The sequence below is a fragment of the Electrophorus electricus genome, chromosome 3 (genome assembly GCF_013358815.1).
Source record: "Electrophorus electricus isolate fEleEle1 chromosome 3, fEleEle1.pri, whole genome shotgun sequence".
In the NCBI taxonomy this organism is placed as follows: domain Eukaryota; kingdom Metazoa; phylum Chordata; class Actinopteri; order Gymnotiformes; family Gymnotidae; genus Electrophorus; species Electrophorus electricus.
In genome coordinates, this window is record NC_049537.1 from 9422501 (window position 1) to 9438509 (window position 16009).

Here is a 16009-nt window from a genome sequence, read left to right on the forward strand (position 1 = left end):
AATAAGGGACAAACACCATCCAAATAGAGACCAATGACCTGCCTGTCCACAAGATGGATTTTCATGTCAGGAATACTAGCCACCAAGCTGAATGACCATGTATGCAAGTACATGAGCACTGCTCAGACATGAACTGGAAAAAGCACCAGATATTTATTCATTAACAATTTCAGCATCTGACAGATGCTCTTATCCATAATGACTTTCATTCATCGGTAGACAGCATGTGTACTTTCTTGGAATTGAGCTCATGACCTTAGCAGTGTTAGCTCCTTACTCTACCTGCTGTACCAGGTGACCTTTCAGCACACCAACTACCGACACAGAATTGTCCAACCATGATTTGAGGCAGACCAAACTAAATGTTGCCTGGATGAACTATAAGAAAACATATGACTGAATACAACACACATGAATATTCAAAGGCTCAGCAATGTATAAAGTTAATAAGACCATAGGTGTGTAGTGAAAACAGACTACAAATTATTCACCTCATGAAACTTTGACCTACTCAAAGGGGGGCTCTCTCCTACCCCCGGGCCACGGAGCAGACCCAGGACCCACTGGTTGAGGTTGAGTAACAAAGTCATAAACGGCCTAGCTATCAAGATGGCCTGGCATTCTGACCCTAAACCCCCTCTCCTCTGATGCCATAAACGCATGGATGAGAAGGACAAAAGCTTACTAGCCTGCTTATACTTCAAGAAACTGATCATAAATGTTGCATACCTCATGTATATTGTAAACAAATTGTTACTCACTCCTAGTTGTGTTTACCAGAAATCTTATATGAACAAATTAGACAATATATTAAAGTTAGTAGTTTGTAACTTCTAGAAATTAGGAAAGTAATTAAATTGATTATCCCTCCCAGGGATTGTTTACAAACCACCCCCAAACAGAACTTTGGCAGAGACAAAGAATTTTTTGTTTCCTCAACTAAGTCAATAACCTTTCGCTAAGCAGCTAGAAATACTCGAATCCAGGTTATTTTACCATATTTTAATTTTAATGGGATTTTTTGTTTCTTTTTGTTATCATCTTACTAATTTCTTATAGTTAGTGTGTATTTTTCAGAAATTGCCCATCACGACTTATATTAAGCAAATTCATCTGGTTAAGACTGGAGTTCCAATAAACTGCCGGTAATGAACCCTCACTCACATTGCTTGGGAAAAGTCTGCCCATGAAGGCCTATATGGCTTTCCTTTGAGCCAGCTCTGAAGACCCAATCCCTGGTCCAAGAATCCTGGTCCTTTCACTATCACCGGCCTTCATAGCTCGTGCACTGCCATGGAGATGAGTTCAAGAAAATCGAAAACTCTCCTTCAGAACCATCAGATGGCTCCAAGAAACGGATTCTCCATTTGGGACGCTTTTTCTCTATCGAGATGCTTCAATATAACATATGATTTGACGGATGGTTTGACAGGGTTGAATGCTAGTGAGTCGTAAGAACCAGCAATTCCCTTCTGTGTTACCAGTTTATTGTTTATTAATCAAATAAGGTGAATTAACTCTTTCCTCTCATCTGTGATACAGCCTCCTCGGGCACTACAATTAGCCTAGTTTCCCTTACACTGTGTCGCTAAGGCTGGCACTTGTTTCACTAATCTTTTTAGATTTGAAGTATGACTGCATCACGAATTTCGTTTGATCAATGTTTTCTTTGTTGGTCTTGTTTAGTCGATAAGTAGATTACCCAGTTGGTCATTCCCAGAGGCTGGTTAAAACCTTCTCTTTTGTTTTTTCCCTTCTCTTTTGTTTTTTTACATTTTTGTTTCCCTTCTCTTTTGGTTTTTTTTACATTTAAAATGTTTTTTTAATCTCAATTAGCTACCCCACTCACCACAAATTATTTGCATTAAATTTTGCTTAGTTGCCCGTTAGGATTGTTATTCTAGTGAACTTAATACTTCTTGTCATTAATAGAATTCTAGTCAATGTTTGTTGTCATCCCTTAGTATTACGTCTGTGAGTTGAGAATGATATTCTAATGTTTAGTAGAAGAGAAATAATCATTTATCAATTTATCAACTTTAAAGAGTTGAGACTGAACTATTAATCATTAATAAATTAATTAAAATTAATACATTTTCCCAGTTAATCAGGGTGGTGCCGAAGTTAATTTTATCCATTGTAATTAAGAATCTATTAAAACCACTACAGGTGCCTTCATCAAGAACTCAAGCCAACTCGACGAGAACTGCCCATGTGACCTTGTTCTCTATAGGACTGAACCTTCTCAAGATCATCAATAAATCTGGGCGTGGGAATAGATTCAATAGTAGAGCTTCCATCAGGCACCTTTTGTACATGGATGACATCAAGATATCACCTGGGCTAGAGAAGTGTGGTTGGCAAATAGTGAAAAGAACAAAAGTGATCAGGACAAAGGGAATTGAACTATTACTGCTACTACTACTAAGCTATATAGCAGACCTGGAGGACAGCTAAAACATCTGGGGATCACGATATGAGGCAAAAACCAGATGAACAGATACATCTAAGTACCATCACAGAATTAGGCAAATCCTCAAAAGATAGCTGAGTGGGAATTAAAGCCACAAATGGGTATGCCCTGCCAGATACCCAGCAGGCACATCAAGCTAGCAAAGACAACAGCTGGAAGCTGCTGTCAAGACTGGAAAACTTCTAACAATGCATGGAGTACTCCACCCAAAGTCCAACATCCAATGGAGGGGGGAAGGGGCTTACAAAGTATAAAATCTACTCTCTGAGATGAGACATGATACATCCAAGGAATGACCCCTAGCTGATAAGGATAAGCGGAAAAGACATGGATACCAGAAAAGCAGGGGAGATTCCATGGCAAGAAAACCAAGTGGGAAAGATCATATACAGAACCATTTGCAAGGCATATGCATTGACACAAAAGTCCAAACAGGAGGAGCCATAGAGTATGGGGGAAAACAACAAAGCTCGGATGAAAAATCCAGATCTACACAGACAAGCAAGAAGTGGCAAACCAACCAGACATTGTGATAGAAGATAAGATGCAGAACCAAGCAGAAATATGGCAAGCCCCAGTGATGAAAACATTCAAAAGAAGGAAAATGAGTGGGTGTGAGAAAAATAATGACCAATGACCACTTACTGAAAGGGTGAGACAGAAGTGTTATACATAAATACAAATGTAAATGAATAAATGTTCCTTAAAGACAACTTTATATGATTTGTGTGTTTTAAAAAGCACTACAGACAGCATTGTCTCTTACAACACACATTACATTATAAATTTAAACAGGACACAATCAGCTTCTTTCTTTGTTCTGTATATGGAAAACATGTCATGCATGTTTTCTCTCTCACCCCACCCCCCCTCAACCAACACACACCCATCCTCAGTGCCCTGAAACTTTTCCAGTGAGGATCTGCTATCACCGCTGTGGTCTACCCCCCTCCATGAACTTCACTTCCAGAGTCTCCTGAAGCTTCACCACTGAGGGCCCGCTGTCCTCCCCACACATCACCACATTAGCATGCACATTTAAACATATAAACAAATAATAATATATAAAAAATATATATAATAAAAAAACAAACAAACAACAACAACAACAACAACAACAACAACAACTGCTGTCCATAACTCATGTACCTCTTATTCAAGTCTGATGTCATCTGTATACTTATCTACCACTGTTTATCAGGAAAAAGAATACAATGCTAAGGAAGGAATGTTATGCATATGCATGATCAGAGCAGACACTGCTGAAGTACCTCATTAGTTGAGAGTGCAAAGATTCTTGAACATTCCCCTTTGCAAGTCGATATCGATTCTTGGAGCTATCCTCATAACGGTTTCAAAATAGATTCAAAATGTCTGTGCACTGCTTGATATGTAGTTGATAGGAACTTGAAAACCTTCTAAGGTTTTTGACAGAGTAATCATAGAGAGAAATCATTTCTCACACACTATGGAGACAATTATCTGAGAGGATGAATTTTAGAAACACTTTCTCTGAGTCTTGGGAAGCCTACCACCGTGCTGCAATAAAACTGACAAATAATAACAACAACAACAACAACAACAACAACATAAGTATAACAATAACATAAAAGTATGATTTTTATAACTCAGAGGCACAACTTCTAGAAACAATGAAAGTCTACTTCCTATGATGAGAAAAATAACAAAAAGAACAAAAGAACTGTTAACTGTTAAAAAAAGTGTTAAGATGTAAGAACCAAAAATGACCTCAGAGTAGATACTGCAGACCAACATAAATGAAATCTTTATTTTTATTAGAAAATACAGAAAGAAAAGCAGAAAGCTGCAGAGTTTTGGAAACTGAGTAGTACTACTGGTGCTATGAACTGAGTTCTAGCTGGGTGAGAGGAGAGCAGAGGTGCTCCTCGGGAGATGCTAATGTGATATTTGAGGGCAGATATGATATAATAGGAATAGACAGGTTGCCAGAGATGCCAGAAGGTTAACTCTGTGTTAACCTTCAACAATAACTGTGAAATCAGACACTCACAAAAATGAGTCACATCTGAAAGAGTCAGAGAACTGGAAATACTGTCTCAGGCTGCTTCCCCCCCCCCCCCCTCCCAAGTTTACATTTTCTGATATAGGGTAGTGTTCTGTGAAGCAAAATGCCTAAATCATTTTTGCTACACATAGTACTAAATGCCCTTTAATAGTAAGCTTAGTAACAGATTAGTAAGGTTTGACTTTAATGATCAAGTGGTGTCAGATGTTTGAAAACAACCTTAAGCAATGAATTCAATATTTCCCCTTGTAACAAAGGCTGAGGGCAGCAACCATACCCAGGTCTCGAACACTGGTCCAACTGGTGGTACCATCCCACTTCTGACACCATTTGACATGTAGGCTAAGAGCAGCAACCACACCCGTGTCTCAACCCTGGGTCCTACACGTGGTAAATGCGTGCCCCAACCTTGAGTGATGTGCATCACATCACCCTCTCCTTCAGGGAGTGAGAGTCTCCATCACACCCAAAACTCAATTATATGACCTAATAAAACATCTTGGCACCAGAATATTTTATCAGACATAGCAGTGGACACCTCTATGTGTTTATAAAAAGACAAAGAGGTTCCAGTGGTCAAAAGGCAGGAAGGTTTAAATGAACAAGTTCTGAAGTTCCTAGCACTGTCCTAATGAGAGCTGATTGGTCTGATGACCCAGCCAGGCCATCCAACATCTTCTCTCCAAATGGGTGCCCATTAATCCCAGTGGCCCGGGATTGCCATATCATAGATTACATTTGCTACAGAGTGATCAATTTATGACCTGCCATATTCAACCATACACATACATACACATACACACATACAAAATAGGTCTTTCCTGTTTCAAGCTCTGTGCTCATAGGAGGGGAACAGTAGTAGCAGATGTAAATGGTATTATATAGACAGTGGGAGTAACATCTATCTGCTTAATATTTAAGTATGTATATTTAGCTCACCTTTACCCAAACACAGAGGGCTAAATAAAAAATGGTAGGCAATGAGAAAAATTGCTGAAATGTCTGCAAAGCTATATCACATAAAAAAGGATACTGTTGTGTTGGGCCGGCTATGTGGATGTTAAAAATCTACCAAACGGTCCCGCTGGCCATTAGAGCAATGTGAGTTTGACTTAGCAGCATGCTGCTCCAGTGAGCCATGCTTAATTAAAGCCTTGGAGGCCTATGATTTCCGCCTGCTCCATGCGCCTGCCACAGACCTTCACTGCTGGACACTGAGCCTCAAGACGGACTTCCCACGGTGCACAATTACAGCTGAAAATGCCAGAGTGCTCTCCAGATGCGAATAAGCAGCTTCGTCAGAGCCAGGCGGCCTGCAGTGTGTTTTAGCTTTTAATGGCTGTGGTCGGGTATGGGCAGAGAGTGAATCATGTCTCTTTAAACACCTTTGGCTCTGAACTGGGCTGTATGATAATACCGACCAGATTAGAAACTGGTTTTAGAGGGCTTTGCAAATGGGTCCAACTCTTTATTCTCTGCTCATCACTTATCTGGAAGCAGCCCAGGGAAACCAATCCAGCTCTGTGGTCCAACAGGGCTACTGCAGGCCTGACCTCAACTAGCCTCCACAGCTAGAACACAATTGGAGGACACCATTGCTATAACCCCCAATGGAAAATGGGGGAGGAATTGTGACTCCTAGAGAGCAGAAACACAAACCCTCTGGTGTGGGAGAAGCTGGTGAAGTGTGGGATGAAGAGAGTTATGCGTTGACTCCTTTAAGGGGACCATGCAAAGCCACTGCAGGAAGTGGGAAGCTTGTGGAGTGACAGAGGAGAGAGGTTCAACCTCCTTTAACCTCTGTTTGTTACCTTCCCAAAAAGAGGCAGGTCATTTAATTCAAAAAAGGCCCACGGCCATGGATAGCCCTGAGACTCAAACCAAAATCCCAATGGAGGGGCCTAGCTCTGAACAGCACTGCTTTCGTTGTGTTCGCCCCAGGGGGCGAGGACGCCAGTACCATATATAGCACACCCTCACCCACATTTTAAAGGCGTTATGGCCTTTCACTGGCATACTGCACTTCAATTAGACTACAGGTTGGGTTCTAAGCTCTACCCATCATGCCAAAGCTAAATAAGGAAAGTCAATTAGTCGTGACTTGTGGGTCAAAAGAAGTGAGGCACGAACTGTGACAGACCTAGAAAAGGTGTGTGAGTCTAGTTCTGCACAGTCATGAGGGGCTTTGGTGGCACCCTTCTCCAACAAAGCCCACTTCAATAATTTAAGCACATCCAATATTCCATGAGCTAAACACAATGACGATTCTGAATACAGTGTGTGGTCTTGCATTATTCAGCCTTTGTCAGGAGGGGGATAATGCTCATTTTCTTTCTCAGAGAAAGTGCAGAAAAATCAAAGTAGCATCATGAAGCAGAAACACATCAAGTGCTGAGTCCTGGAGAATGAGTCAAGCACGCAGATAGAGAAGATGTAGTGTCTCTTTGTCTGTCGAAGAGAGGGAGTTTAAACACCCGGCTAAGTGGTTAAGTGGAGATGTGTGGCTGAAAAACAGAGGATGCGTTGGTACTTTTGCCAGGTAAATGTTACACAAAATGCATAGACTGTCTTCAGAAGAAAGACTCATTCATGTTCATATATTCTATGGACAGCAGAAAAACCTGAATATTACCTGTGCCCTCAAACAAACCTCTGGTGTACAAATGAAAGACAAATGATAGATAGAAAAACACAGAGGGAGACAGAGAGAAAGAGTGAAGAAAGTACGCATATAAAGAGAAGTAGTCTCTGCTTCTGGCTCTTACAAAGCCTGGTAAACTAGTGTGGGGATAAGTAGATTTGACTGTTCTATCTGTTTATTAAACTGCTGGCCTTGAGTGGTAGAAGTGTGACAGTTCCAGATACTAAAATACAAAAACAGACAACAATCATATTTACTAGAAAATAAAAAAGCTATTCATAACAATGACAATATTTACAAGCACTATGCTCTGTGAGTCTCTCAATTCGTATTCTTTTACATCAATTATCTCTTTCAACAGCTCATCTGTCAAGACTAACATTTAGAGCTCTCCTACCAGACATTGGATGGGTCCTTTCCAGACAGTGTAGGAATATTTAATCTAAATACCCCTTGGAAGGCGCTTCCCCACTTCCTCTCTCTTCCTCCAATTGGGTAAGCATATTGCTCAATACTATTTAATCCCCATCACATAAATAATAACAAACTGATGTAGGATTTACCCCATTACAAGGTAGATACACTCATGATTAAAATGAACCACCAAGTCAATAGAAACTGCCAAAATGTTGAATTTATCTCCTGCGAGTATGGTAAAACGTGAGTAAGAGTACTCAGAATACAAAAAAAATACACACACACCAGTATCCAGACCATTTTGAATGAGTTGTTTTCTGAACAGTTTCTTTATCCTTTTTTTTTTTGGTAAATACTCTTAGAATATTTCGCCACTAATTAAAAAAGAACTACTGTAGTGAAAGGTGATACAGGAAATTGGATATATGATTTGCTTGCTGTACAAGACAGTCCTCAAATGTGTTTGTAGGTAGGCCTAAACTACCTAGCTGTAGCTGGAAAACTTGATAACTTGCTTCTAGCTAGCTTAGTGCAACTAATACAGTAGATTAACGTTAATGTAGACGTTGCCTATTGTGTTAGTTAATGTAAGTTAACAATTAAGTCACTGAGAAACAGTAGAAGTTTTAAACAAAATGTTTCAAATGAAAAGTATGACTTATCCCAGACCCTAGTAATCTGGAGTAATATCTCCATATTACTATACCTATAAGACAATATATAATATCCTAAATATCTTTAGTGATTCTGGTACAATTACAGCTACTTTGGGTATCAGCCCAAGTACCTTAAATTTATCAAAAATGTAATCACCTGTTTAGCTTTCTTAATTGCTTTTGCAAGATTTTTCTGAACAGGAAAGACTTCCCACTAAAAATATGAATGCACTACGTTCAGGATGTTTTCCATGCAAAATCTGACAGTCCATGATTCCTTCTCCAAAAGTTCCAAATGTATGAACATACTGAATTACCTGCAGTTCCTACTTGCTCTGTGACAGAATTTCTCTTTTCAAGTAGTACATATAAGCCCAACTCACTAATTTTGTTCTTTTAGTTTCATTTTCCCTTGCATTACCTGTACTGTTCCTCTGCATTATGCTTCCCTCTTTTCACTTCAAAAAACAGAGAAACTTGCGTTGTGAGCAAACATTTTGTGTATCTTGGAAAATTCAATATATAAACAAACACTATGCTCCCATTGTCATTGTTCACACTTGCGCTGCATGGTGCCTAGTTCTCCGAGTGTGAAGCCTGTGTGCGTAGGTGGTGGCCTGGCCTCACTATGAGAGGATGTGTACACACAGACTTGCTCAAGCAGAAATGTACCATTCAGGAAAAAGACTCTTCTGCACTCTGTGTACAGGATTAAGACAAGTCCTACAACTTTTGATATTACAGGTCAAATAGGATGGGATTGAGGGAATAAAAGACATGGCTATGATTCCTTTGTTTTACACCCTGTTAGAGCAGAATACCTCATATAAGAGACAGCAGGACTCTTTCGTACTACTTTCTCTATATATGGCCTTCAAAACCTATTGTTAAATATAGAAACCAGACACAAAGCATTGACTCAGCTGTAAAAAAACCATAATGGCTGAGACTTCTCTGTTTCTAGGGAAGCAAATGTGGTACCACTCACTACCAGCACACAGTCATGCCCAAACACAGCATTATTATGAAGGAGCCAAATTTGATCAAATGTCCAAGAATCTCACTCACTCTCACAAACCTATATATACAAATTCTGTATGGAAACTGTACATAGTGTTAAATAAAGGTTTGCTTTGACTTTGAATAAGCATATTTTGCATCTCCTAACATGAGATATGAATCTGACATGATGACTTATTCCAATGGGATTTGAAAAGATTCTGATCTGAAAAGATTAAATTTCCCGCTCTTCATGCAGACCTTTTTTTTTTAAAATACACTCACGTAAATACAATTATCTTAAGACACTCTACTTCACATTTCCAGATATTATGGCCCACCTGCAATAACGGTTGATATAATGGGACTCATTATTTTTGGCTGCCAGGAGACTACATGCAAATGGGGAAGTTCTTGCATATGTACTCCATGCTATGTCATGCCCTTCAAATTAGAGGAAAAAAAAAAAAAAAATCCACAAAGCAACCTGGATCCAAGCACAGAATGGCATGAATTTTAGTTTTTACCAGTGGAAAAATTCTGATATGACAAACAAGGGGCCAATTTATTTAAACACTACTGAACATTAAAGGCACGGCAAATCAGTGGATTTTCTCTAACACTTACCTATATGCCTTCGACTTCTGTTTGTTCACAGTGCACTACAGCACATTTCTGCGTTATTTGGAGGGGGGCACTTTTTTCTCTGACTTATTAAAAGTAACCGTCCCTACCACACAGTTCCCCCTAATACCACACCTGTAAGAACTCAACACATAATCAACACAGTCCCTGTTGAGAGACAAAACACTGAAGAAGAAAAAAAAAAAAAAGAGAGAGAGAGATACAAAGGGGCTAGGGCTCATTAGAAATGTAGATCTATCTGTGAGAATCAAACAGCCTCCTAGCCTACATACAGAATGAGTGTGTGTGTGTGTGTGTGTTTGTGCCTGTATGCTTGACAAAGGGAGTAAGTGTATCCCAGAATGAGAGATGGATAAGTAGAGTTTCCCTCTAAATGAACATCTCTGCAGCCTTGTTGCTGAGTGAGGACCTCTCCTCCACTCTCAGAGCTGTGCTTCAGCAGACCCTGCAAAGGCCAGGCCCCCTGCACCTTCCTCACTCTGCACACAGGATGCTTTCCCTGTTAATAGCATTAATGGGTGCCAGAAGAAACAGATCAAATGCACCAAGAAACCAGGTTCAGCAAATGCGACCCTTGACTGGGAGCACAGAATTTCAGCATGGAGTATTTTTACTCTTGTATGAAGCAGTTAATAAAGCCTCCAGACAGCAGGAGGTGTAAACCCAAGTGGATGAGGAGGTGCTATTTTCCTGAAATTTTCCTGAAGAGGAGCAGTATAGGGGCTCAGCATAGGACAATGCTATCACCATGGAAGCCACGGTTCCTCGGGTGCCCTCCTCCTTTCTGTTTACTCAATGCGCTCTGCTCCTGCCTTTGATCTGCCATCCAGAATTATTATGATGGAGACAAAAAGGAGGCATGTGGATGCATACTTGTGACACAGCAAGATGGAAGTGAAGAAAGCAAAGGAGAAGTGAAGAGGGTCAGCATGCAGGACTTGTGACATATTATAGAGGTGAACATGTGGTTTGAATACTAATTGAAGCAAACTCAACCTCGACATAATAGGATGCCTTTCTCTCTGTCTTTGCCACGATCTTTTCCCTGCTCTCTTGCTCTCCCTGGCAGTCTGACAGGTGTACACCATCAATCAAACTGCCAGACCTGACTGTGCATCTCAAAAACAGAAACACAACACCCTCCTCCCCCAACGACCCCCAAGAGAAAGCAAAAGATATGTAAATTAAAATTTAGTGGCAATAATGTGATAGTGTTCTAAACTGTTTTGTTGACACAGTAAATTAGTTTAAAAACTGCCAATTTAAAATGCCTCTTTTTGATAATAACACAATTATATTTAAGTCACTTAATTTCCCTCTGTCTTGTCATGTGCTTTCTTCCAGCTATACGCATATAACCACAACAAGTTTTTCATGTTTAATTCAACAAATAATAATGTCAAAGAGGAGTGGAAATGAATTATTCATGAGCTGAGGAAAAAGAATCAAGTGTTGTCCAGGTAACAGCTAAGGTGGGCAGAGACAGAAAGGTCATCTTCAAACTCAGTAGAGCTTTGGAATCAAGAAATGGCCATTGTACTGACAATAAGCTTTGAAATCTTCAGGGAAACATCAAAAGTTAATGGATTACACATTTTCAAGTTTTGTGGCAGTTCATATTCAAAAGGCTGTTGAAAGAAAAACATAAAAATCAGGTAATCGAGCATGGAATTAAGTCTACGTGTAAAGAAAGAAAAGAGGATGACCATGCTGGAATAAGTACAAAATTAAATTGTTAAATTAAATTAGGATTTGATTAACTGACACTCCAAAGCCTATTTTTAGCAGCTGAGGTTTTAAAAGTCAGTGATGAGAGTTTTCCCGGGATCTCCAGTGAGGAGTGTCATGATCGCTTCAGTTTTTACTGCATTTTCTTCATCCCCGTCTACCTCAAGCTTCCCCACTGTCTACTTACACACTCCCACAACATGTGTAGTGTGTCGTACCACATATGGCTGTGCGAGCACATGCGTGCACGCGTGCACACACACACACACACACACACACACACACACACAGTCTTTCTGTGATCAGAGCCGGCTGCCCACAGACACAGCTTCTGACATTTTTCTCTGGCATGAACCCCTACATGCAATGAGGTAAATTCTGCTTTCTCAGCTGCAAACAGTAAGGGTGTGTTTGCCTGCATTTCTCTTCTTCAGAACCCCCCTACCTGTCAACAGAAGAATGAGGTGGTCTTTATCAGAGAGGCAACCATAACCGGAAAGACAAGAACAACAAAAAGTACCTACAGACGAGCAAAAGAAAAGAAAGGGGTCAGGGATGGGTGGTGGGCAGTAGGGAGGAGCAGGACGGAGGAATAAAGAGAGCGATGACTGAAGGCTGGAGGGACAGTGTTGGAGCTTTTGCCTGGCGAGAGGACACTCTGTTGTTTAACACATGGCCCCGCAGCTACGTCGACACCTCCCTGCGCCCACTGTGCCAGCAGATGGAGCACCAGAACCAGACATGGCCACACATGTCCACCATGGCAGGGCATGGCAGGGCAAGAAGATGACAATTCAACAGCTGCATCATGTTCAGGTAATTAGACGATGTGATGACGTTTTATAGGTCACAGAGCTTACATTTATGTAAAGGTCTGTAAACCTCGGTCATGATATTACACTGTTTACAGATTGCTTGAGTTGGCTGCGGGAAATACAGAAAAAAAAAAAAAAAGATTCTTACCCTTTTAGTACTAACCTTGAGTGGGGTTTTAATGTTTTAAGACAAGTCAAGACCACTCGTAATTTAATAGGAATGACAACATGACAATGTGTTCTAAATGTAAATCTCATGTGTGTAGAAAGGCAGTGGATAGTAAACTGCTGCTGATAGTAAAGGCTACTGACTGGTTGTTATTTTGAAGCTTTACCATAGACATCCATAGACAGGTCCCTTTCCTAAATCACTCTAAAGAAGAAAGAAAACTACATAAAAACCATCTTAGACACTTGCACACATCCATGGACCCTCTGCCCATTATTTATGTTTCATTCCCTCTTCTTACACACATACATCCGTTGCATTTCCACACACACTCCCTATCCATCGCGCCTCCAAACACACACACACAGAGCTCTCCATCTTCCCGCAGTGAACATGCAACTGTTGCCCTTAATGAGCCAACAGGCAAGGTCAGCATAAACGACCTGTGGGTGGAATGGTAGTCACACAATAGGGAAAGAAGAGAAAGATACAGAATGACAGAGAGAGACGGAGAGAGAGAGCAAGGGGGAGACACAAAGAGGGAGGGAGAAGGAGGGTATGAACATGTTGCTTTCCACTTTCTTACAGCATGGGGACTTGCTGCTGGCAGGGGAATGCTTATGTAACAGGACAGGGGTCTGCTGCGGCCCAGAATTCCTTTACAAATGGATGCAAGAGCAAACAGGCACTAATGGCAGTGCTCCAATATCAATTACGCAACGGCAATAAAGAAACATTATAAACGGCACCACTTTCTATTTAGCCTAGAAGCTGCAGTTGTGGACATGGTATCAGTGTGTAGTCCCCTGAGCTGTCTAATGCGTAGAAAATGATTGCTAATTTTAGAAGGAGGACATCCTCGGAGCATGTATCCAGCTCTGATTACATTCCAATGGCTCATTCTCCATGGACAGATGGGTGATGCCCACCCATGGGGTACCAGACTGGCCTCAGTCACCTCGTGGGCTCTTCTGCAGCTTGACAGCACACTGCAAGTGGACTACTATTGCTGTAGCTACTGGCAAAGCCATATGGAACACTGCTTCATGCAGAAATGCTAGTGTGTAGAATGGCAATAGGATGCCAAATAATGTGCTTACCACAGGAGAATAAGTGCATAAGATCACTCTATTGGCAATATTATAGGCAGATCAACATTTCATGCCAGTATGGCAACGCACTAACTAGCCCACGGTCCAGATTAATGAACATGTATGTGTCGATGCATCAAACCCAAGAAGACCATGCATATGGTACACCATGACCCAACCCATCCCAGAGTTCAGGACTGAAATCACAGTGAACAAGGTGAGTCCATGGAGCGCCATCTCCACTGTCCAGCAGGGCCACTTTTCTTTCTGATCGAACCTATTAAGCCCCTAATTTTGATTTCTGTTCTACATGTCACACACACACACACACACACACACACACACACACACACACACACACACACTCTGTCTGTCTTTCTTCTCTATTATAGATAATAAAGTCTACATGCTGTATAATGAGCAGGAATGTTATGGAGTGTGTAAAATGTGAGGAGTAAAAGTCGATTGCTTTCTAGTCTTCAGGTTTTCAGAATGGGAGATCAGTTCTGAGACAGAGTTAGAGAGCACCACTGTTCCATTCCCATTTCCAGTCGTTTACATATCTATCCCATGGTTTACATATCAGCCACCTAAGTGACCAAAAAATATGCACTATCTGAGGAAGAATCTTTTTTAAAAAATCAGTAAGTGTCAAAAAAGAAGGATTATCCTAACTGGGAACATGGCTGTGCTTACCGTTATGTAGGCACTGAGTTCAGGGTAGACTCTGTATGCCCCACAGATAGGGGACAGGGGACATCTGTTAGGGAAAGAGGTACTGACAGCGCAGGAGACCTCTGGGAAGGAGATGACCCTAAACCCAAACTTCTCATATAGACGCTGCAGCTCTTCATCGGGCTTCTCCTCACACTCACTCAGAATACTTCCCACTGCGTAGCGGCAACAATCGGCTTGAGTCTGAAAGAGATGGAGATAGAAAGAGAAAGAGACAAACAGACTTTTATGACATTTACTGAATATAAGATAAATTCAACAAAAAGTGAAATTCCATTCCACTACAGGCTGTATTTACTGCCCTGAGTAGTCTGAACAGGCTCTACTGGACTTTACTGTGGAATTAGTTAGACTATTCTTATATAAGATAATTAGTGGAATGAGGTGTCTTAATCCAAGCAGCATCAGAATGGCAAAAGTGCTGATATACAGAAAATATCCTAACCAGTAAATTAGATCTATGATCTAATGTTATACCTTGGAGCCACAGGCACTATATAACTTGGAATCTAAAACAGATAATAAATGAAGTATTCACTGCCACAAAAAAATAGTGGAGAGGGCTCTGGAACAGTTTCATGCGAAAAGTGCTCTAGTGAATCAGGGCCTTGGTCTCACACTACCCATTCTACAGCAGTATGAAGGATGAAGGCATGCCATGTGCATTTAACACACAAGGCCATACATTACTGTTTCCCTTCTCATAGCTATCAGTCAAACTAACCTTGGAGGCAAGAACATCTGACAGGTACATTAAGAACGAATCAACCATCCCTGCCAGACACGTGTAACAATCACAACACTCCAGGACTGATGCTGGTCCAACACCCAATCACCATGGTGGTCTCAAATCTGCAGTGCAATACAACATTAAGGATCTTATGATAGTGGAATCAATAGAGCTATCAATGCCAATTACTTGTACCACTAATCTGTGTGGCTGTAAGCAGACACTTGAGTGTAAAACCTATTGCTGTGACAGTGCTCCTTGCTGTACTGACACTCTATGATGAGACCTTCAAGCAAGGCAGCTTTGGACCAGGTAGAGCGGATTTCATTTAAGAAGGGACATTCTCATTGGCTATCTCCTGATCTAATAGTTTTCCCTCTTTCTATCTGCTCCTTTTTCTCTTTTCACCCTCACAGGTCAATTTGTTCCACTGCATGCTGCTCCAACTTTTCCTACAGCCTTCTGCATTTCTGCTTCCTTTAAACATCTCACATCTATCCAGCACTCCTTTCTTCTCTTCCCAACCCCCTCCAGTGTGATACCCTAGCCTTTTGCTGTAATGATCGTAGCCACGGCTCTCGCTGTCTCTCTCATCTCACACAGTCTTGAGCAAAAAAAGTCTGAATTTCTACGATGTGCTCCAGCCAACGCACCCATGGGGCTACAGGCAATTACTAGGAGCACAAAGGCCACCGCATGCTCTATCTTTCACCCTGATGTTTGGACAGATCACAGTATTTACCACTCTGAAAGGGGGCAAAAGACAGAAAAAAAAGAATATTCAGCTTCTGTTCAAATCGCATCATGCTGCCACTGATCTTTCCATAAATCAAGGATCACTGTGAAAATATGTATCTAGAAAC

General features: G+C 41.0%; 1 protein-coding gene across 2 annotated transcripts in view; it reads right to left on the bottom strand.

The window, feature by feature from the left end:
• Nucleotides 1-16009, bottom strand: part of tex264a (testis expressed 264, ER-phagy receptor a) — a 51653-nt gene that overhangs the window by 26337 nt on the left and 9307 nt on the right. For both annotated transcript variants that reach the window (XR_004775845.1, XM_026997633.2), the window contains exon 2: nt 14378-14599. Coding sequence is in view for 1 of the 2 variants with exons in the window: in XM_026997633.2 (XP_026853434.2) it covers nt 14378-14599 (222 nt within the window). In the remaining variant the exon portion in view is untranslated. The remainder of the gene's footprint in view (nt 1-14377; nt 14600-16009) is intronic.